The 23,279-nt window shown below is 37.1% G+C and overlaps 1 protein-coding gene across 1 annotated transcript in view; it reads left to right on the top strand.

Annotated features, from left to right (window-relative positions):
• Positions 1-23,279, top strand: part of PLCE1 (phospholipase C epsilon 1) — a gene marked incomplete at both ends in the record, with an annotated part of 120,794 nt that overhangs the window by 75,265 nt on the left and 22,250 nt on the right. The window contains 9 exons of the mRNA XM_079535377.1: positions 8,471-8,616; positions 10,369-10,627; positions 11,303-11,511; positions 15,345-16,020; positions 16,524-16,706; positions 17,576-17,693; positions 18,081-18,240; positions 22,177-22,299; positions 22,384-22,520. Coding sequence (XP_079391503.1) covers positions 8,471-8,616; positions 10,369-10,627; positions 11,303-11,511; positions 15,345-16,020; positions 16,524-16,706; positions 17,576-17,693; positions 18,081-18,240; positions 22,177-22,299; positions 22,384-22,520 — 2,011 coding nt within the window. The remainder of the gene's footprint in view (positions 1-8,470; positions 8,617-10,368; positions 10,628-11,302; positions 11,512-15,344; positions 16,021-16,523; positions 16,707-17,575; positions 17,694-18,080; positions 18,241-22,176; positions 22,300-22,383; positions 22,521-23,279) is intronic.

The following is a 23,279-nucleotide window of genomic DNA, read 5'->3' as shown; positions in this document are numbered from 1 at the left end:
AGGCATATTTTTAAAAGAATTAGAGACAACTGAAGGGGATATGCCAGACTGCAAGGAGAGGAGGGGGGGGGGAGGGTGCCCTAAAGAGCATGGAGATGGCTGAAAAGCTCTGTGGGAGAGAAGAATGTGGATCTGAGTGCATCAGTTGCTCATCTTCAGATACGTAAGAGAGCTTTCGAGGATTAAAGGTTTTTAAAGATGTTATAACATGAGCTCAAAGGAGACACCTCTTCAGTTAAGTACTGCTTATCAATTTTCAGATTTTTTTAAATGACTACCAGAAGTTTAATTTCCATGGATATATAAAAGCTGTGGGATGAAACTATTAAGGACATTCTGCAGTTAGCAGAGTGCTGGTAGCTTGAGAGAGATGAGGAGAATGGCAGCTGAGTGGGTTTTAAGACCCAGATAATTGTAACAAGATACTTTATTTTCTGTCTTGTTGCCTGTCTTTTCCTTCTGCATTTAGTTCTTCGGATTCCTGTGCACTGCTGTGTATTTTTCATCCCATGTGCCTAGTGGTCCTTAGATCCTTACTCGGGATTTACCTTGAACATATCCCACACTCCTCCTGGGCACCCGTTGGTTGTTTTATTTTATATCCTTGCCCTCCTGGTCTGGTGCACATTCATGGTTTTTACTCCCAGCCACTCTTCAGCCTCCTTCCAGCAAAGCAACCAGAGAAACACAACTTCAATTTACATGCTGTAAGCATGTATGCTTGCATGTAATTTGAACTTTTTTGGCCTCAGCTTCATGTGATAGAAAGCATTAGAAAATTAGAACGAAGCATTTAATATTCTGTGCTGAGATGCAGCTCACTCAATACATGAAGTATTTTTTGGGAAGATTATGTTGCCAAAAAGCATAACTAAAAAGGTAAAAAAACATATCAATGACTCCAGTGCAACACTGCTACTGAGGTGGTCTCAGACTTACTAAGACACTCCTGTGTTGAGTCAAGGTAATAAAACATCTGGCTATTAGACAAAATGAGTGATAATGATAGTCCCATTTTTAGGGGGTTAAATTTCTAAGTTTTCTTCATTGTCATATAGAAGACGATTTTAAACCCTTACTAGGAAACCAGAGACATATCATTTTACTGAAATTATGGAATGCAAATAAATATTATGCTGTGTCTCTTAGTTCAGCATTGCTTTGCAATTCCTAAATGGGTTTGCATAATGCTTTTAAAAAGATTATGTTTGTACAAATATCAAACTGTTTCCAGTCCTTGTTTGGAGTACTGTTCAATCAGATTTAAAATGGTAAATGTTCTTTGTAAAGTTACATAATTTCACTCCAGCATCTAAAGTGAACCATGTGTTTATAGGATACGCGATGTTAAGTACTCAGATTTTATAAGTGCATCAGAGAATTATGTTGCATATTATACCGGAGCCCAAAAATTTAATAAAGAACCTTTACCAAAACCTGTTTAAAATAAAACAGTGCTGTGTTCTATGCTGTGATCCTTATGTTCATCAGTATACACTCATGGATGTGTGAGTAGACTCTGAGACAAAGGAACTGATGGAACTCGTGGCTGCCAGTTGATCAGTGCTAACTGCATAGCAATTGTGATTTTAAAAGCCTCACAAGCATGAAGCTTCTCCATAGATTTTTAAAAATTTCTTTGGGAAAACTCTTTCCCCAGAAAGAGTTTTACTTCATGGAATAACCTTGTGGCGTTGTGAAAGGTGGAGGATTTTTTCTTTTAAACAGAGAGAAATCACTTTACGATCATATAGTAAGAGTTATGCTTTTAAACAAGATAAGGTATGCTTTTCCCTCTTGCCATAACTCTTCATCAGATGTTTAGCAGGATTTTATGCATTTGTTTATTATATGGGGGTTTTTTCATGTTCTTCAGATTTTACTTAAGTTTCCAAATTTCTCGAAATCACTGAAAATGGAATATTTTGGTTAAATGAAATAACTGATCACAATGCTTTTCCTGTGGATAGCTGTAAAATCAACTTCTTGCTTTGTACTCAAGGACTTCAAAGAAACAAATTTCTCATGAATATCCTCATTCTGTTAATATTAAAATTACTACCTTTCTTGCTCCAGAGTAGTTGAATAAGTTACAAAGGAGGTCATGGTTAATTTTCATATCTTTGGTGTTAGAGAAGGTCTGCACTGTAATCTTTTTGTCTTGGTAGTGGTGGCATGGATTAAACCTCAGGTAGGAAGCTCTACTTGCTAGTTGTGCCTCTGAAAGCTCCATTTTTGGAGTATTAAGAAGTTGCTAAAATGTAAAAGACATTGTTTCTTCCATGCAGTGTTCCCATGTACCATGGGAATTGCTGCAGAAGCCATGGTAAAAGTATGAGTTGGGAAATGAGTGTAAAGCATGAGAAATGAGAGTGCTGGTCTTCGTAGGTGGAGATTGTTAAGAGTTCACTCTTCCCTCCCTCATTTATATTTATATAAAAGTTAATCAAAAGAAAGATAAGAAATAAATTAGTTCCCATTCCAAAATTTATGTAATAGATTCTCTAGCAGGTGTATGAATAGCAGTACAGACTTTTGTATATTTATATGTGGGTGTGTATATACATATATATATATACACTCATGTACATATGAGTTATGTTGATATTCAGTATTAAAAGACTAAAAGAAGAAAAGAAGTGAAGTAAATCCACTTCAGATTTTGGGATACAGATATTAATTCAAAATGCAGTAAGGACTATTCCATCCTCTGTGCTGCATGAAGCAGGGTTCTCCTAGAGCAAATGGTGGTTCACAGGGCATTAAGATCACTTGCCAACAAATACTGAGTCCATCATATATGTCTCTTCTGTGTCTGATCACCAAGTCCTTCTTATTGTGTTTGTGAAAGCAACTGAACATCAGTGATAAGCCATATCCTGCCACTGTCAAAATGGAAGATTTTGGCCTGTGTATAGACATGATTTTAAGTCAGTGATAGATCAGTGATTGGATTATCAAATATACTGGGTTATGCTATTTTTTGAACGTGTGTAATATATTTCCCCTGTTTAAAGGCTTTGGGAGGATGTGTTTTATTTTTAAATATTAAAATACTGTAGGATTAAAAAATAAATTCTGCGTATTAATTCTCACAATTGAGCTTCAGGAACTTCCCTGACAATTTTGTTGCCTTCTTAAAAAAAATACAAGGGAAAAGAGAATTCTGAAAATCAGAACAGAAATTTCTGGACCCTTCTTTGAATGTGGTGTCCTGAATGACAGAGGTTTCTCTGTCCTCAATGAAGTTCTGTTATTGTTACCATTGTGAAAATTTCCAAGTAGCCCAAAGCACTGAACGAATCAGATATGGGCTTTAAAATAGTCATGGTATATTTGAAGATTAACATTAATTATTAGTATGCTTTTCCAAAATGCATTATTAATTTTTTACTCAAAATTATTTGAAAATTTGATCATAGTAGGACAAGTCCAAAAACCCAAAAAGAGTCTATTCAGTAGACTTTATTGTATTTAAAATAGCAAGAGCTGATTAAAAAAAAGTAATTAAAAAAAAAAAAAAAACCCACAACAAAACTAGAACTGTATTTGTCATTACATATTATTGTACCTGAGATGATTGATCACCTTCAGTTTGCACGTTTGCACTGTCTGGATGATGTAGATCCTGTTTGTGCTCAGACTCAGATTTGTGCCTCCGAAAATTTCCAACTGGGGTTTTATTACAAACTGAAACATAGCGTGATGTTTGAGTGCTTGTCTGTAACAGATGACTAGAAAATATTTAAATTTGCACTAGGTATCTATTGGATACGATTTCTTTTCTTACACCTAAATATTGGTGTGCAGTAACCCTGAAAAGCACTGATTCATATCTACCTGGATGAGAAAATGGCTGTTATTATCAACCTGAGTGGATTTTGTTTCAATTTGTGATGTATTACACATTATATAAATTGGATTATATAAATGAATCCAGGATACATTTTCTCGTACTTTTTAGACTCGTCTAAATATAGGTTTGTTGTGATGATTTGTGTTCTGAAAGGAGTTACAGTGAGTTACAGAAACAGAAGTATGTAAGTAGAATGTGAAAAAAATAAATTCAGGAAATCATCTTTAAGAAGTATGTTGTGATCTAACGTTAATTGGATATTGAATACAAAAACTCGGTCCAGAAGCTGTTACTGCTAATTCTGAGGAGTACTTGCAGTGTGCTTTGATCTTTGATCCTTCTTGCGAAGCTGCTACTGAACAGACAGTGCATACTGCCTCAGGTCCCAGGGCTGCTTTGTTTGGGCATTGCTGAGCTGTAGAGCCCTCGTGCAGCAGGCACAGCCTGCTAACAAGGCCACGGGCTGCTGGTGCTTTCCTCCTTGGGTAGCTACACACACGTTTAGTGGAAAAGGAAGATTTTCATGGCAGCTTCCACGTGGTTTCCATATGCTCTCCTGTTCTGTGAGGTGCCTCTGGCTCACGTATCTGGACAGTATCTGAGGAATCATGCTTTTGAACTCTCATTTGAATGAAGATTTTTAAGATCTCATTAGTTCTTGAATACCATCTGTGCAGAGGAAGCATTATGCATCCCAAGCAGCAGAAATGTATTATATGCATTGTTGGGAGCTGTGGGCAGCTGTATGGTTGTTACCAGTGGTTCCTGTGGAGGTGTACTTGTGAGCATGGACTCTGGACTGCTCATGTAATTATCAGCAAATCAATACATTCCAAAGTATGTTTACTGAGTAGTGTTAAATCTCTGTGTATTTTAGTGTTCTTCAATGTATGTATACTTAAATATACTTAGGTTTCCTGTAATTTGTTGTACATGGTATTTCCTAAACGTTGCAGTCCTTTCAGTTTTCCTCCATTTCATTGTTGGTTGTGCATGGTTCATTTTAGCTATGCCCACTACGAATAGCAGTTGAAAATTAATGCTACACCCAAATTATTTCAGTATGCACTTATTTAAAATTGATAATGATGTTCAGGATAACGTTTTTCGAACCATCAGTTCAATCTGCCTGGGCAGAACAAAATCTTCAGGGAGTTCACAGCTGGGAAGGGACCTCAGGCAGCTGTAGGTCAGCTTCAGTTCTGTACTCCTTCAAAGCTAATGATTCATCCACATCTTGCAACCGCAACATTTTTATGACAAAAGTCTTTTCTGACTGTTTGAAAGGATGAATGACTGTTCTGCAAATTAATTAAAAGTTTGCTTCCTAACTGGGCTCCTGGACCAGATTTAATTTGGGGAAGATGCCCCCTAAAGCCCCTCAATGATTTCCCTCTGTTTTCCAGCAATTCTCACTGAAAAAAAAAAAAAAGGGGGTGCACGGTGCTCAGCAAAAACCTCAGTGAATGAAATGAGACGGCCTTTGTTCACAGCTCCTTCCCTCTGCTGCCTCCTCTGTGACAGTGCTATTGCCTTTTAGCAGTCTCTGTTCTAATCTCAAAGTGATGAAACCTTTCAAGAATTTAATTTTGGAATACTATTCCCAAAATCCCCGTTTCTAGGAGCTATATGGTATATTCTGATTAATCAAGTAACAGTCTGAGTTGTTCGTAGGAAAACTTTATGAAGAGTTGCAGCTATTCAGAATCAGCAGAAAAATCACTGCATGCACCTGACTGTTTACTAAATATGATATAAGAGCCATATGGAAAAGAGAAGCAGCCTGTAGCATATGGAGAGGGACAGCTCTGTTATACTCCTAAGGTCGTCAATAAGTAAAAGAGCATGAATGAAAGTTTCTGTTATCTGTGTCTGACTGACGCCTCACAGTCTGCTCGTCACTCTTTTTCTAATCTCCAGCAAATATGCACATAGTGAAGTTTCTGAAGCAGGCATGTTCTCTGTTTGGCAGCAGTGGATTCTATCTTTAGGTGCTTTGTTCTGCAACTTGTTTCTGCCCAGGTCTTTATATCTTCCTTTGCCCATCCTGTTTTGTTGTGTAGACATTCAGACACTTTATTTTTCCATCTTCTTTAGTGAAATACTTTCTGTTTTCTGCTCTTCCTGTGAATCTATTCTTGTCCTGCAGAAGCAGCGAACATAAACTTCAAGGGAGACTACTTACTGCCTTTTGCACCCTTATTTTGCCACAAAGGCTTGTTTGTGCTAACCTTCATCATTTGTGTTTGCTTTTACAGTGTTTGTAAAAGTTCATCATAACTGTTTATAGCAGTCCTAAACTCTGTATTAAATACATTTTCAGCAAGTAACTGTCCTAGTTTCAAGATTTCTTGTTAGGGAGTCTACGTTCAAATGCATTTTTAGACATTCTTTATCACCCTTGATACTGTTCTCTCCTGACTATTGCATGTGTTGACTACCTTAGATAAAAACAGATCTGCTTAAAATTATATTATTCTTTAAAATATTTAAACACATATTAATCAATCTGTCATTACCACATTTGGTATTTCATACCAAACAAATGTTATTAATCTTTTTGTGTGTTTTTGCATGTTTAGCATTTGTATTCTCTAACAGAGCCATTTCTGGAAAATGAGAATAATATCCAAAACCAATATGTAATTTTATTCCAGCATACACACACAAGTCTATGCCAACCTTGAATCACATGTTTAACTGTTTTGTTTCATAATTTCTGATTTATGTATTTTTTTGCATTTACTTAATTGCATTTCATTCTGTGCATGCCCTCATCCGAGCCCCATTTCATAAAGTTCATAAAGTTCATTTTCTGTATTTCTTCTATACCTTTATGCTCTTCAGGAATACATTTCTTAGCTGATTTAGTTTTACAGTTTAGGAATCACCAGCTGAGCGCTTCAGATATAATATCAGTGAAATCTGAGTGCGCAGCTGTGTTGTTTCTTTGTGTTGCGGCCTCTGCAGTGGCAGCCTGTATAAAGGCTGCAGTTGGGAAAGGTCTGTCAGCATATCTGCATTTACAACATGGATCTCTCCTGCTTGTTCTGCCTGTTCTGAAAGCTATCTACTGGATATCTGTTCCTAAGCCTTTGCTATTGCATGCGAGTTCTAAAAACATATGGAAACTGAAGCTAACCATTTTTCTTTTGATTATTGCTAAGCAAGGAGCAAGTTTCTTCTAGCTCTTACCTTCCATAACCACGTTGTTTGGTGAGGGTTAGGTCACATAGAAAACTTGCAGGACTACTCTGTTCCCTGATCCTTTCATCCCATCACAACCCTGTGCTGCACACTCCTGAGAATGTCCTCAAGGGAGAGACAGAATGACTTTATAACCTCATTTCTTCAGGAATTCAGTCTTAAAATTTTGATTCCTTTTTCTGCCTCTGTGCTTTTCATGTCTTGGAGCTGTGGCTTGTTTTCTTATTTGCACTGTTCTCATTTGTTGTTCTCCGTTGGTTAGGGTGTCAGGAAGATGAACAAGCAACTTTCTCATTTCTCATATTCTTTGGCTGTTCTCCCTCAGGAGTTAGAGGCTGAGACCATTGTATAACTGGAGGAGCTTTATATTTTTAGGGTTTTTTTAATTTGTACTGAAGAGTTTTCTTTTTATTTCTTTTGCTTGATTTTTAAAATAAAATGGTCTATGCCTCATGAAGACTAAAATTTTCTGGTTGTTATAAGCTGCTCCTCATACCAGTGTTGCCTGTAAACACTCTGAATCCTTTGAGACTAAAGAATGAAACTCAGTGTTGGTGAACAAATCATGTTTATTGCTTTCTAAGTGTTTACATAATGACAAAAATGAAGCCCTGGGGAATTATACTGTGAAAAGGGGCAGTTCATTTGAATTCGATTTCCACCTGAAACATAGCTACCTTTTATAGCTATTATGGGAACATAAGCTAGAAGGAAAATGCTCACTGGTAAAAGGAAGGCTTGACGTTTTTTTAATACAAATAGAATTTTGTACCAAATTAATTGCTGATTCTGGCATGAAATAATCACTGAGCAGAGACTGGTATTGTGGTCACACTTGGAAAGGGTGTATTTTTATAATTTTACTGCATTTATAATCTTGCCAATGCATGAAAACAATAATGACAATTTATCAAAATTCACTGTCCATGCTGTAAGAACAAGGGGATACCTTGCCTATCTCCTATACCTATGCTATACCTATACCTATCCTATACCTATATATCTCCTATACCTATCTCAGCGTGAGACTGAGATTTGTAAGCTGTGCTAATGAGGATTTGCACTGCAGATCTCTCTGACAACATTAGAAATTGTCACTAACTTAAGCTGCCCGTTCTCTTCTGTGGCTTGGATGCATATCCGTAATACCTTACACTGCCATGCAACAGTTTTTTATTTAAGTATTATGTAGAATTTATTAAGTATTATGGTAGTTAAGATTTAACTGCTGGAATGTGAGCATATGTGTGTGTGTGTTTGCAATGCATGTAATGCATGGGATTGGGCCACAGGTGCGTGCATAGCATTTTCACTGATACCCTCCTTGCAGAAGGAAAACAAGAAAATGCACAGATGCTCCAAGTGACATTGCTTTGACTGACTGTACTGTGTGTCTTATTTCACAAGGTGAGCTCATGGGTTACCTGGCTGATCCTGACTGCAGGTTCAATGGAGGAGAAACGAGAAGTCTTCTCATATTTAGTACATGTGGCAAAATGCTGCTGGAATATGGGCAACTACAATGCTGTAATGGAATTTTTGGCAGGACTAAGGTATGGGCAACTCTTTGTAAATGACTTCTCAGTGATAGATGACACTGCAGTTTCCGTCAAGCAGATGTCTTTGGACAAAGGCATAAACAGAAATCTGTGGCTAAATCACATCATCTTGCCCTCTTACTTGCTAAGAATCCTTTTTTGAAAAAATTGAACATGCTAAAAACCATTTTCTTCATTGTCATTTTCATTTTTCTTCATTTTCATTTTCTACATTAGAAAGCATACATTTTTAAGCAGTTTTTAAAATGTAAAGAAAGATGGCAAATTAGCTATGCTTTGTCTAAAATCTAAAATGTAACTTGGGGTTTGGAGTATCCAGAAGACAAGTGAAATATAATCATGGTAGCTTTCTAATAGAGTGAGACGGAAACTGTAAAAGAAAACCAACAAAATACACACACAAACAACGAACAGCTAAAACTGTCTTGTTAAACCCTTCAAGTTTATTTATACTGGCTAATGCTGGAATCTTGTGCTGTAATTATCCTATGTAGCCAGTCCTGCAGTGTATCCAGAAGGAAAACAGAGTGTGGGGTTGCAGTCTTTTCTGCAGAATAACAGGTGCGGTGGTGAGGTGCTACCTTGACGCAGATTTGCACTTCAGAGAGCAGCAAATCAGACTGGACAAGGAAGAGTTAAGATCAGATTTCCCATCAGTTAGCCCTGACCCTACTTGTATTTTGTGTTGGTGTAGCAAAGCTTTCATGTGTTGTATTGTGGCTCTTTGTGGTTTAGTGAGGATTCTTACTGAGCTAATTATTTACATTTTTGACATATAAAATACATATTAAATGCTTGTGGACAAAGGGAGTGTTTTTCAGCAGAATGCATCCATATAAGTCCCCTAGCGATGAAAGTTGTGAGGGAAAATGCAAACAAATTAAGGCCTTAATTTTTTCTGTAATGCATCTGCACAGCAGAAGGGAAGGCAACAAGTAAAGGCAAGGCTTGTGCCCAATTAGCAGTGCACTCAAGACAGGGACGGAAAGTGGAGATGAGGATGTTGAGCTGCTAGCAGTTCTACAACCCTTTTGGTGTGTCTGAAGGCAGGGGGCATAGAAAGGCCATGCCTTTGCTCAGATGTGCAGCTCAGAAGGGTGAGTGGGCTCAGCAATGCCAGCTGTCCTTCTCACCAGGAGTCATTTCTGTTTGAATTCAAAGCTTGGTCTGCAGAGTGGCACTGGTGCTTGAGAGCTGGAAGACAGCCTTGATATATTTCCATGACAGAGTTAGAGTGTAATGGGAATAAATCAATGTAAAATATTTCAAATTGTTTGTTTCATTGTTGTTTCTTTTCATTTGCTAACTATATGGGTTATCTACTGATGAATGAATTTGTAGTAAACCATCTGGTTTATCTTCATACCGTTTTTCTTATTTTTTCTTATACCTTTTTGACTTTAAGATACTGACAAAATGAAAATGTGGGGAATGCTGCTTGCATTTCATGGGTACCCGAGCTTTTATTAAGTTCCTAAAAATTACTGCAGCCTTGTGTAAATCATACTGCTTGTTTGTCCTTGTTACTTTTCTTATTTGGTAATTCAAAGAGGTGAAACAGTCCGCGAGCCAGAGTTTTTGTAAGAATAATGACCTGAATGTGATTCATTAATTTCTGAGAAATAATAATAATAGCAATTTTCATATTTCCATAATTTCTATTACGTACATGCTGGAGGTGTTGGAATTCTCTGCAAATTGGTTTATTTATTTATTTTTAATAATTGTTGTCTTTTTTTTCACTAGGTCAAGAAAAGTTTTAAAAATGTGGCAATTTATGGACCAGTCTGACATTGAAACCATGCGGAGTCTGAAAGATGCTATGGCACAACATGAGTCCTCATCCGAGTACAGGAAAGTGGTCAACCGGGCACTCAATATTCCAGGCTGTAAAGTAGTTCCTTTCTGTGGTGTATTTTTAAAAGAGCTTTGTGAAATTTTGGATGGAGCATCAAGCCTCATCAGACTCTGCCCACAGTATAATTCCCAGGATGAGACGTTAGAGGTAAATAGGATTGCTGTTCTAAGAGGCTGTGTTCTTAGCCATCCAGTGCATTATTTTATCATCTGTTGTTTTGTATGAAAGTTTCATCTAATTAGAGTTCTATAAACCAGACTGTTATCCATAGTTCAGTTACATGAACCTCAATTTAATTCCTACAGTAACTGTAGTAACATAGATTTTGCTGTTAATAAATAGTTCAGCATAGGAGTACTGAGCAGTTATTGTCTATACCAAAGCAAAAAAAATGTTTACTTCAGTAAAGGAAGTATGTAAATACTTAAACATGCAGCTGTCTTCTCCTAAATTTTCTGATCTTCTGCATAGCTTGTTGGGAACTGAAAGATTTTCAGTTCCTTAAAGGAAGAACTCAGAAGATCAATGGACCAACCTTTTTCTTTATGAAATAAAACAATTCCTTTTTTTTCACTTTGTTTTGAAAATATGTCCCTGTTCCATGAAAACTGGGACTTTTTAAAAGTCTATAGGACTATTGAAATTTGTGCTACTTGGTTTATGCAGTGATTTAGTCTGTTTAGGTACAAAATTCCATTAGAAGCTAATAGGAAACATATGTACTAAATATTCTTAATTCTTCTAAGAATTTCTCCAACAAGATGTAAATGACACAGTGTTCCATTACTCCTGTTACAATATTAATCTATTAGATGTCTTTAGTTTGTTTCAGATTACAGTGGACAAGATAATTTCTTGCAACGGGTAGGCCAAGATGGTTTAAATAATCCAGAAAAAGAATCCACAGCAAACAGTATATTTCAAACTATTCGGAGCTGTAATCGCAGTTTGGAATCTGAGGAGGGGGAAGATAATCTCAGTGAAGAAAGCAATTCGAGAAAAAACTCCTTGAAGGACAGAAACCGTTACCAGTAGGTCTCATGTTTTGTTTTCTATCTTCATCTGTATATTTCACAGTTTTAGTTTTAGTTTTTTGTTTCCTTTTACCAAACCTCAATTACAGGATCAGAGGCAACTTTTAACCTCTTCTCTTTCATTTACTGTCTTCCAATTCAAAACTTATTCCTCCTGGAATTATGCTAAGTATTTGATATTCAAATGCATGAGATCTCTCTGTATAGTTATATTTTCACTCATGATGTAATTACTTCCTCTCATGATAAGGGTAAATCCTTTTCATCTTACACACAGAGCTTTAAAAATCCACGGTTATGATTACAATTTTGATCTGTGGTGCCCGGAATAGCACCAGGACATATCTGTTATCAGAGCTCAGAACATTATATTCTGCACACCAGGGCAGCGTTGTGCCCTTTTCAAAATAGAGGTTATTTATTATTGTTCATAAGACCACTTCTTTTAAGGACATGTTCACTTGAGGCTTTTAAATTATGTCCAGAAGACATTTGTAATCATTTTGCGTTGTGAATTTTCAGTTTGATTTAGTCCTGCTATTTTGCCTAGATGTTTTCTTGATTGTGCCCCAAGAGCACAGTGTTCAAAAACTTCCCAATTTTGACTGAACAGCCAGTATAGTCTTTACTTTTCAGCAGCAAAAAATATACTAAATGGGAAGTTTAAGACATGACTTGATCTTGAGCGTTGCTTTAGTGAAATTGTAGCCCACATAGATGCTGATGTGTCAGCTTCAAATGAGGTAACTGTTAGAGAAGCAACAAACAGAACTGTGCTGTTCAGAGTCCAACTCACCTGCAATGAACAGGGACATCTACAGTTCCATCAGGTGCTCAGAGCGCCATCCAACTTGACCTTGGATGTCTCCACTGCCTCTCTGTGCAGTCTGTGCCAGTGCCTGACCATGCTTACTGTAGAAAACTTCTTCCTTATATCCAATATAAATCTTCTCTCTTTTTGTTGAAACCGTTATCCCTTATCCCATCATATAAATGACACAACCCGGATTACATTAAAAACATACTTATGTCCCTACTTGAGTTATTAGATTGATAATGTCTATCAGAGATATCAGTATGTTCTGAAGTATCCAACTTATTTCAGCTATTACACACAGAATCTAATAAGTGACTGCCTGAGAAGGAGCTACCCTCTTCCTGTTTAAATGCATTTATTTCATTAACATGCAATTGTAAATCTCATTTCAAATAAATAATAATTATTTCCTGCAAGAATGGTTTCTAATGGAATTATTCACATCTGGCTTTACTTCCTTCTGGGCAGTGGCACAGTAGATTATGCCAGGAAAGGCAGTCCCACTTCTCTGTACATTTGTTATCTCTTATTTCACTTTAAACATTTTCCTCCAGGAATTATTTTTCTTAATTAATACAGTTTGAATTCAACTTGCAGGTCTCCATTCGAAGAAAGAATGAGCTAATGAAATCAACCTTTCACTTGAATACACAAAGCAGAATTTAAATGTAGAAGAACAATATGGGGAAAAATGAGTTCTTTTTGTTACGTCTTTATGAAATCAGTTTTTTTTAATTAGTTATTTATGCTTTATGTTTAAATGGAACTGCTAAGTTCTATTCCAATTAAAGTAGAAATTAAATGCAAAGAAGTTGAGTCCAACACTGAAATAAACAAAACAGCAAAGAAGTAAATAAAATTGTTTCCTGATTCAGGTGTCTGATCATTGCTGTCTGTACTTCTGGTGCTGTAAAATGCTAATTTTAACATTCTAATGACTTGTAGAAAAGTACACGTGGAAGTGTTAATTTACCTCAGTTCCTCATTATCCAGCTATGTTTTGCTGGCCATTGAGAGCTGGCTGGGACACAGGAAAGAACTGCTGCAGAAAGGCAGAAGGGCTCTGTGCTGTTGTCCCTGTTGTATGGAGGCTGTAATATTTGATTCATTTTTAATGCTGTAAACAGCTAAAAGCCTTTCTTTTGAGACCTAAGCCATATCTGTTATGCAGTATTATGTAATTAAAATTTTGTAATTAGTTTGCATTTTGTTGATTTGAATTAATATTGTGAAACACAAGCCCGATATATCCCAGAGCTGGATATGTTGGTTTGATTTGCAGAAAATGAAGGGCATCTTATAAAATCAGTGGGCACTGAGTGAAGCTGTTATTTTCCCAAACAGACTGAGTGTCGCTCTAGTCAGCAATGTGTCCAATTGCCGTAAGGTGCTGACCGTGCCAAGTAAATGCCACAATTAAAATTCTGTCCGTCATCTTTGACAGTTCTCAAAGAAATAACAGCTGGTAGGAAAAATATAAATGTGGAAATCCAATCTTTATAGAAACGTTAATCAAACGACCTATTCTCTAAACTTTGTCTTAACGTTGTTGAACTGATCTCCTCTACCCTTCAAGCTTTCTTAATTACAGTAAATACCTTCAGAATGAATAAAAGTGAAAAACCTAACTTTTTTTTTTTTCCCTTTCCCTTACAATTTCCTCCTTTAAAACTGCAATCTGTTTTAACATTTCCTGTATCCTTTCTTGTCATTTTCTTGCATCTTAGTGCAGTACGTGTAAAGAAAGCTTCTGGTTCAAACCAAGTTCTGTAAGTTTGTTCCCAATAGTTAATGGCTATATTGCTTTTGCCAGCTAATGCCAGAGGCTGTTTCTGGATATGCCTTGTGCATGTGCTTGGCTTACCTGGTTGCTGTTTGTACGTTTTAATCTACAGCATGGCTGTGCTGTCACACATGAAATAAGGCATGAACAAAGCTCTGCTATTTCTGTCTCCTCTATACTAGACTCCTCCAGCCTTGCATATCTAGTCTCAGAATATATTTTCTGGGGTCTTTCTAGAGACTTGTTTGGTTATTTTGAAGGCACGAGGAAGATAAATATTTTAGTGGTTGTTTTAATTTAAAAAGCTGAACCATGAGTAATCCAGATAAATAATGTATGCAGTGTGGCAAGACTCGGCAATTTTAGCATCAGTTTATAGCAGCTCAGATATATGGCATGACCTTTATTTTACGGCAGATTTCTTAAGAAACTTCAGTTGCAATTAAGGCTGATGAAATTATTCTGCCATCATTTGTCTATCTCTTCACCATCACCATTAGAATTGATGTCTGGAATAAGGGAAAAATTAAATGAATTACTACTCCAGGAAGAGGAAATTTTGAGGAAGACCTGAAGGTTCCATGTGGGGTTTAACTCAGTGAGATGGGTGCCTGACTTGCAAGAAGTCTTACTGTGAATTGTGTTCTGCTGAGCTGGCAGGAAGTAGTTGATAACATTCTTGCTGCATTTTTATGAGAAATTGATGTATTTTAAGCCCTATTTTACAAGTGTTAACCAGAAACAAGTCTGTACACAAAAAGAATAGCAGAAGAGGGTTTGAAAGTCCTGTCTTCAGTCCCCTAGATATTGTTACCAGCTTCCTCATACAATAATTGGTATTTCCATTGTGCTATGGGCTTAGAAACTGGAATCACTTAACTTCAAGATACAAAGTGAAGTTGTTTATAAGGTCCCTTCCAGCCCAAGCCATTCTACAATTGATTCTATGATAATGAATATAATCCTTGGAAAATTCAAAGAGAACATAATTATATTGCTATCAGAGTTTTAATTAATTGTAGTAACATCTATAAATTCCAAATTGCCATAACTTATATTGTAATACTGCAAAAACTACTGTAAGTTCCTGTATTGTTAATTTAAACTGCAGCAGAAAAAAAAAAAAAAAGTAGTATCATAAGGCAGCACATAAATAATGTGTTTCACTGGGTAGAAAATGGGTGTATTAAACGTAACTAAACTAAATTCCTCATCTTTGTTCGCATACAGATTTATAATTGGAGATCTTTCAGATTCTGAAAGTGATATATTTGAGCAGTTGAAGGACTGGGACACAAGTTCAGCAGAAGAGCAACAAAAGGCTTTCTGCCATGGCATAGAACTCATTCCCTGGTACGTATTGTCCATCAGAGCTGATGTCCACCAGTTCATGCTGCAAGGTGCAACTGTCATCCATTATGACCAGGAGACACATCTTTCAGCACGTTGCTTTCTTCAGCTTCAGCCTGACAATAGTACTTTGACTTGGACAAAACCCACAACAGTTTGCCCAGCAAATGCAAAAGCAAAACTGAGTGTCCTGGGTAATGCTGCTGAGCTGGGCAAATACCAGTTCCTTGGCAATACCGGACTAAATGGACTGGTGGAAGGTTTTCTGGATTTGTTTTCAGCTAAGGCTGTGTATATGGGACATTCTGGCATTGATATGCACACTGTGTGTGTTCAAAATAAACTTTGTAATATGTCCCTTGAAGAAAATGGTATAACACTACTTTACGGACTTCAGACTACTGATAATAAGTTGCTGCACTTTGTTGCTCCAAAATATACTGCCAGAATGCTCTACGATGGACTGCTGGAATTGACTAAAGCTGTAAGAAAAATGAGGAGATTTCCTGATCAGAGATTACAGTGGCTACGGAAACAGTATGTCAGCCTCTACCAGGTAAAAGATGCTGTGATTTTCTGTGATGGAAGTTCAATGTCATCAATGTATTGTTGAGTGATTAGTTTCTATTATAAGTAAACTGAAGTTAAATGTGAACACCAGACCTCCAACTTAGTAACATGGTTTGAGTGAAAATGATCTGGTTCTCCACATAATGTCTCATCAAGTGGTGCATATTTTAGATACGTTTTAAGTTTAACCTTTTTTATTGTTAAGTTCTTCATATATTTGGAGTTTGGGAATAAATGTTTTCTTAAAGAGAAAGCAATGACTGTACATGAAAATGGTTCCCCAAAAATGAGTGCTGAGATTTAGGGCCAAAAATATGAGATGGTTAAGAAAATAGCTCTATTGCATTCATGCTGTAATTAAAAATCATGTGCTCTTGATATTTTGCTTTTCATTGGTTCCCTAGAGATATCTTTATTATAACTTAAGAAAATGTGTCTGTTCTTTGGCAGTTATTCTCCTGATTTTGTTAATGCTGAGAATTTTTGTAGGAGGATGGAAGGTTTGAAGGCCCAACCTTAGCTCAGGCTGTCGAACTGTTTGGAGGCAGACGATGGAGCACAAGAAACACGAGCACAGGAACTCTGACCAAAAGCACTGAGAAACCTAGTGTGCAGAGAAACAACACTCTGGGAATAAATGCAGCTAAGAAGAAGAAGAAAGTACTCATGAGGGTATTCACGTATTTTGTTACTTATCTAGCTGACTTGTTTCCTTCCTACATTTTCTGTGTAGCTAGCTGTACTCTGAACCAGGAGAAAGTTAGTTGAGAACTTTAAAACAGCTTATTGCAGGTTTGGTATGTTTTGGCTTGTTGATTTCCATTAATTTGGTGGGTTTTTTTCCTGATGTTTAAATTTCATTTCTAAGGACACGTGAGCGCTAGCAGACAAGGACATAATGTCATTAAGAACTTTAGGTGTTACTTCAATTTAGGGGTAAAATATTCTTAAGAACAAAAGTAACCATCAGGGTGATGTCTGGAGGCTGTAGTCAGTTTCTTTGCTCCTTTTTGTTTTCATGTTGCTAAAAATATCACCACAAATCTTCTACTTCACATTAACATGGGGTAAGATACTCTTACATGGCTGACAGAAACAATGCCCTTTCTTCGCGCAAGGATTTCAGCAATAGCTAAGAAAGGGAGAATTCAGGGACTAGCAGCTCAATGCTGACTGCATGGTTACTGGGCAGGTGGGGGAGATCCAGATGACAAGATCCATCCTCTTTAAATTTCCTGTGTCACAGTGGAATAGTGTAAAACCAGCTTCACCAATATAGAGAGGTGCAATCTTTGTCATCCTCTGTGTGATGTCAAACTGAAGTAATTTCTGATGTTCCCCCAGTCATTATGTATCCATCATGTTAAAGCTGTCCCTTTTCTACTTGGAAAGTTTCACGGACAGCACAGTTGCTGGCCATACAAAAGTTATTTCATAAGGAATAGCTGATTTATCTCATGATTTTGTTACAGATTGCACTGATAAAGAATGAAAAAGCAGTGGTTTTGGAATATTTATTACAATGCTCACTTCATTTCTAGGGTGAAAGTGGAGAGGCTACTGATGATGAAATGGCAACTCGGAAGGCAAAAAGCTGCAAGGAATATCGAAACAGAAGTGGTTCAGATCCTCAAGATATTGATGAACAAGAAGAATCAGGTAGATACATTGCTTCAGTATTTAAGAGTCTCAGGATTTTGCAAAAAAGTCATGATACAGATGTGCTTTACAGTGTTGAATATGTATATGTTCATGGTAGGAAAATTATTTTTATAGATGAAACTCCAAATGCTGTCAAGTTTTAAAACTAGTTTCTTTTTCGATTCCTGCTTCTTCTTTCCTTATGTTCAATAGCACTGCCTTTCTAGTCAGACTAAAGCATGTATGAACCTTGCTCAGAATGTATCTTTTTGACTGTCTTGGAACAAATCTACAATCTAGTGTTTTACTGAGCGTTAATGAATTATGGTATTGGGCTCTTGGATGAAAGCATTTTTATTGGGACAGAGGCTGTAATAGTACTGCAAACTTTTGTTTCCTTTGTAGATCAAAATATTATTATTAATGCTTCTCCATCTAACACCCTGTCATCAAGAAGAGCTCACTCTTTGACAGCATCTGGGCCTCCTCATTTAGGAGCTTCCACGTCCTCACCAGCCAGACCAGTGTCCTCTCCTGTAATGTCTTCAAGCAAGAGTCAGTCGAGGTAAGGATGAAATCAGTGCTTTGATTTAAAAAGAAAAAAATTACTATTGTTTAGTTATGATCATTTTTCTTGCCAAGCTGATGAAGTTTGACAAAATCAGTGCCAGAAAGGCAATTAGTCTTTTGATAGACATCTCAATGATAGACAACATTGTATCACAACATAAGGCATTTAAGCTGAAATACCATGAATCTTTGGGCAGCAGTGTAGACGGTCTGCGAGCCAGGATGCTTCAGTTAGTAAGTCAGTTACAGAAGAAAATTGGAATGCATTCCAAAACTCAGCAAGTTTAATTCTTTCTCCAGATTGTCTCCAAAACATGGTTACAGATATCTTCTGTATAAAGAAACCCAGCAAGTCATTTCTACCTGAGGGAGTATTAACTTTGCTGATGTTCTGGGTGAGGACTGCAGTAGTTTCTCAGACCATTGGAGGAACAGTTTTGAAATCTTCATTCCTTACAGCCCTCTGTCTTCTCCTTTAACATTCATCATTTTTCTATTGCTTACACAGCACAAAAGGTCATTCTGTGGTGTGCAATGACATAGTTCAGTCACATATTTATTCTATAAATAATAATAATGATAATAGTAATAGTAGTAATAATATAACAAGGATAATGTACTAGAGTTGTGGATGGTACTTGGTGATATACAAGAATACAATGACAACAGAGACCTTACAGTATCTTTTAACATAATGATGTATTATGGATGCAGGTATGAATTTTGGGATTTCCAGGAAAGCAGTGGTAAACACTGGAAGAGATTACTGCTGCTGGCAGAACATTATTTTGTGGAGATATGCCTTGTGTAACGGTTTGTTTTGTTTATTTCATAGGATTCTTTTACATTTGAATGGTTAGGTTATGGGATGGAAGTGAGTAGTAGAGCCTCCTGTGGGCGTCTGTCTGGTTGTTGCTCCATGTAATATTACTTTCTGAAACTTCCCTGTGTTCTTCACTTCTTGTTCTTCACTGTCAAGCACAACTATGAGATGAACATTCCAGGCTTGGATTTATTTCTGTGGGACATTTATAGGGCTTTTGGTTGTTGTTGTTCTATTTGTTTGTTTTTTAAGGATTGGAGCAATTCTCTTTTATATTAAACTGAAGAAATACTGCATTACTACCTCTGATGAATGCTCCTCTGTTTTGCAAATCTGCTTTACGCTCTTCATGCCGAAAGAGTTGTTGTTCTGTAAATGCGATTAAAAGGCTCAGCTGAAAGCTCACATTCCCAGGGGAAGAACAGCTAATGTTGCTTTAAATCCTCTCAGTTCTTGGTTTCTGCATAACTTAGCACTGTAGGCCTCCCTGAGCTATGACGAGTTTTCCCTGGCAGTTGTCTGGAGACTCCATAGTATCTCCTGGTAGAGCTCTCCCCAATGTGATAGGACCTTCCACACTAGAACTTGTAGGAAGTGATTCTGAAGAGGGTTCTGCCAGGCTCCACAGAAGCCTTTGTAGTACAGAAGTCTTAGCTGATAACATATGATTAAATGTAGAGTACAGAGCTACAAAGGGAAGAGCATGGAAGATTTCCTATTCTTGCTCCCTTTTTTTGTCTGTATGGTATGTACATTAAAAATAGCCTTCCCTAACCATCACTTAGGTCCATGCCTCTGCTACATGTGAAGCTCTGAATAAAATCAAATAGAAAAAAAAGACTATTGATTGCAATTTAATATGAGAAAGAGCTGGCTATTTTTGTACATTTTAAATAATTGTACCTGCAGGTAGAGAATTAAGAACTGTATTTTTACAGGTGTAGTTCACAATTTTGATATTTCTTATCTCCTTACTAACAGCTTACATTGAAAATAAATCCTCACAGGTTCCAGATGTGCAGATAATTTGCACACACAGGGAGCTTGCAGCTGTCTTCTGTCATTCATTTGAAGTGGATTTACATGCAGCAAATTCTAAAGCTCTTTGAAAGTGTAGTGCTGCCCCTAAGGTGGAAACAAGGGAAAGGGAGCAAAAACCACTGGGAATCTTATAGCAGAATATGAAAAATAAGAAATGAAGACTTATTTGTGAAGGGAAGGTAAAGTTTGCTCTCCTTAGCTGTATACAGGTATAAACTAGACTACTCCTAATTACACCGTTTTGATAATTGGTGGTAGTGGGCTTGTCTTGTTTGGTTGGCTTTTTTTTTCTTTTTTTTCTTTTTTTCCCTTAAATCATCTTATGTGGAATTACTGTGGAAGATAATCTCTAGAGATACATTCTGGAGAAATGGTGAACTTTCTTATATGCTGCTGATTTTCCCTTCAGTATTCTGCCTTTCCAGTCTGCAGGAGTCAAGAGTCTTTCCTCATCATGGTTTATTTTTCTTGTCTGATAAAAATGTTAGGAATTATTTTAGCCCCAAAGTTATATGCAGTATGTCAGTACTTGCCATAGTGATGTCAAACAAATTGAACATTATCAACCAAAGTAGATGGTATTTTTTTAATACTTAAAATCACATGGTGTTTTCAATTGCATGCATCCATCCCAGGCCAGGAGTGAACTGAGGAATCTAATGTAGTGTATTTATGTGAAGTCTGCTTGTAGCACTAATTTCCAGGGACTGCAAAATGTCTTTAGGGACACTGGACAACAAGCTGGTCCTGTTTTTCCATCACAGCTGTTGGAACTGTTTGTACCAAATCTGATGTCAGGATTCCTAGATTAATGGATTTGTAGATTTGTACATTATGGAGCAATAAAAGCTGACATGTGGTCACCTAGTCTCGTATTTTTAAACAAATACTGCAATTTCTGGAGCTCTGCTGCAAACTAGACAGTTCTGACTGTGTCAGTGCCTCTTTTTGCAGGATGCTGGTAAATCCCACTTGTGCAGGTGTGGTCACTGAGGTTTAGACACAGCAGACAGTTCCGAAACTCAGCCATTTGGCTGATACCCTTACAAATTAGTACTTGAAATTCACTAAGGATTTGACTATACTGCTGAAGGAGTAGTTCAAACTGAGGAAAAGCTGCAGTTACTAGTGTGAGTCTTGTAATAGCCCAAAGACTTAAGGATACAGCTTTTGGAAATTTGTTGTTCTGGTTCAAAAACTTATTGTTCACTTGCACAACTTAGTTTAACAACTGCAAGTATAAGGAAATTGGCTTGGTATCACTGAAGTCAACTAAAATAATGAACAGCAAACAGACAGTTTGTTTCTGTGATTATTTTCCCCCTTTGCGCTCAAGAAATATCAGTTTGCTTTCCTTCCTTCAGTCCAAGAAGCTGAAAGGATGAAATCATTAAAAGGAAATGGCCTCCAGGGGCTACTGCTCAAGCCTAAAAGAAGAGGGCTGTAGCTTGACCTGTCTTTGAAGTATCTGAGGATCATCTCAACTGTTTTTGGAAAGTATGAGAGAAGCCCACGAGGCTGGGAAAGGAGGAGGCTTGTGTACCAGGGGAAGGGCTATACTTCTTTAGATCTCGACCTTTAATTTTAATTCTAGACAGGAGGAAACCCCAGGTGTGTGAGGAAAATATTGTTTTTATTGTGTATCCACTTGTAATATTAGTGTTTTATTTTGATTGCTATAAGGAATTCTATGTCCTTCTAATCTTTTCCTTAGCAAATCTTCAGTGCACCTAATAAGCAGCAGAACATGTTTTTTAAAGCTTGTGGTACGAGAATGCTGACACTGTTTTCTTCAAACAAAAAAATGAGAATGCATTCATTTTTGCCATTTCCAGCAGACCCTTTTTCACTTGGAAGTGTTTTAAATATACTTTAATCATTCTGGTGAAGTTTGCAGTTGTTTTGTGAGAAACAAATAGCCATTATAAAACAAAAAAGTATAATTGTCATTATTAATCTTATAACATTCAGCTTTATTTGCTGTTAATGCAGTAATTTGTTTCATATGTGTAATATGTTTCAGTATGTGTAATATAACCAAATTACAGCAGTCTCTTTATGATTTAGCACATGGAGCAGCAGTAGCTGGCACGGCCGTGTTAAAGGAGGAATGAAGGGATTCCAGAACTTCATGGTTTCTGACAGTAACATGACTTTTGTGGAATTTGTGGAGCTCTTCAAATCTTTCAGGTAAAACATATTGGTATTCTGTATTGATCTCTTTCATCCAAGTTTATGAAATAGCTAAAATTAGACTTCTCATGTTTTTTACAGTGTCCGTAGCCGCAAAGACCTTAAAGACCTTTTCGATGTCTATGCTGTGCCTTGCAATCGATCCGGTCTAGAACCTACTCCACTTTATACTAATTTGAAGATTGATGAAAACAGCATTGGATTCCAACCCGATTTAGGTTTGTTAAAGAAAACACAACTGGTAGACTACTGAACAGCTTCAGTTAATGGCCTCAAGATAACATCTCTCAGTCAGTCTCATAAAGAGTGATCGATTATAAGTTAAGCACAGGATAGCTGCCGTACCTCCAATAACACCTGTTTAGCCAGAAGTAAGGCAGGTTCTTTGTTCAGAAAGTAAGAAAAGTACTCCTGTTTTAAGTTAACCAGATAGATTTGTAACTAACTGGCATAGCAGAGGCAAAAAGTTTTTTGCTAACAGGCTGGGCCCGACGCAGGAAGTATCTGGTTGCAGGAGCTCTGGAATCTGCCATAGGGGTAATACAGTGAGCAAACATAGGAATCAGAAAGAAAAAGGCTGTGCCCTGTGTTTCATCTGTTTTTGTTGCTGTTGTTTTGGTTTTTTGTTTGTTTTTATCTATCTGATTTCCTAGTAGATCTGTTTCATTTGGGACAAGGGGAAAAGAAACCTTTGTCCCTCTTTACATTCCCAATTGCCATAATCTAAGTTTGGAGTTTTGTTCACATTTAAAGAAAGCAGTATTTCTGCCAAGCAGCCTGTGGGAAGGGTACAGCACCACTGGCATGCAAAGATATAAAGTCTGTGGGCAAGCTGTGGGATTGCACGCAGCAAAAGAAAGGCTTCAAGGCTGTACATGGTCATGAGAGGGTGCAGGAGGGGCCTGGGTGACAGTGGGAGAGACTGTTGGATCCATGTTAGACATTCCAGGATTTTGTGTATAATAATTAATTGCTTA

The sequence above is a fragment of the Tetrao urogallus genome (genome assembly GCF_951394365.1).
Source record: "Tetrao urogallus genome assembly, chromosome: 5".
Lineage (NCBI taxonomy): Eukaryota > Metazoa > Chordata > Aves > Galliformes > Phasianidae > Tetrao > Tetrao urogallus.
Note: the sequence above shows the minus strand (reverse complement) of the source record. Positions and strands in the feature narration are given on the sequence as shown.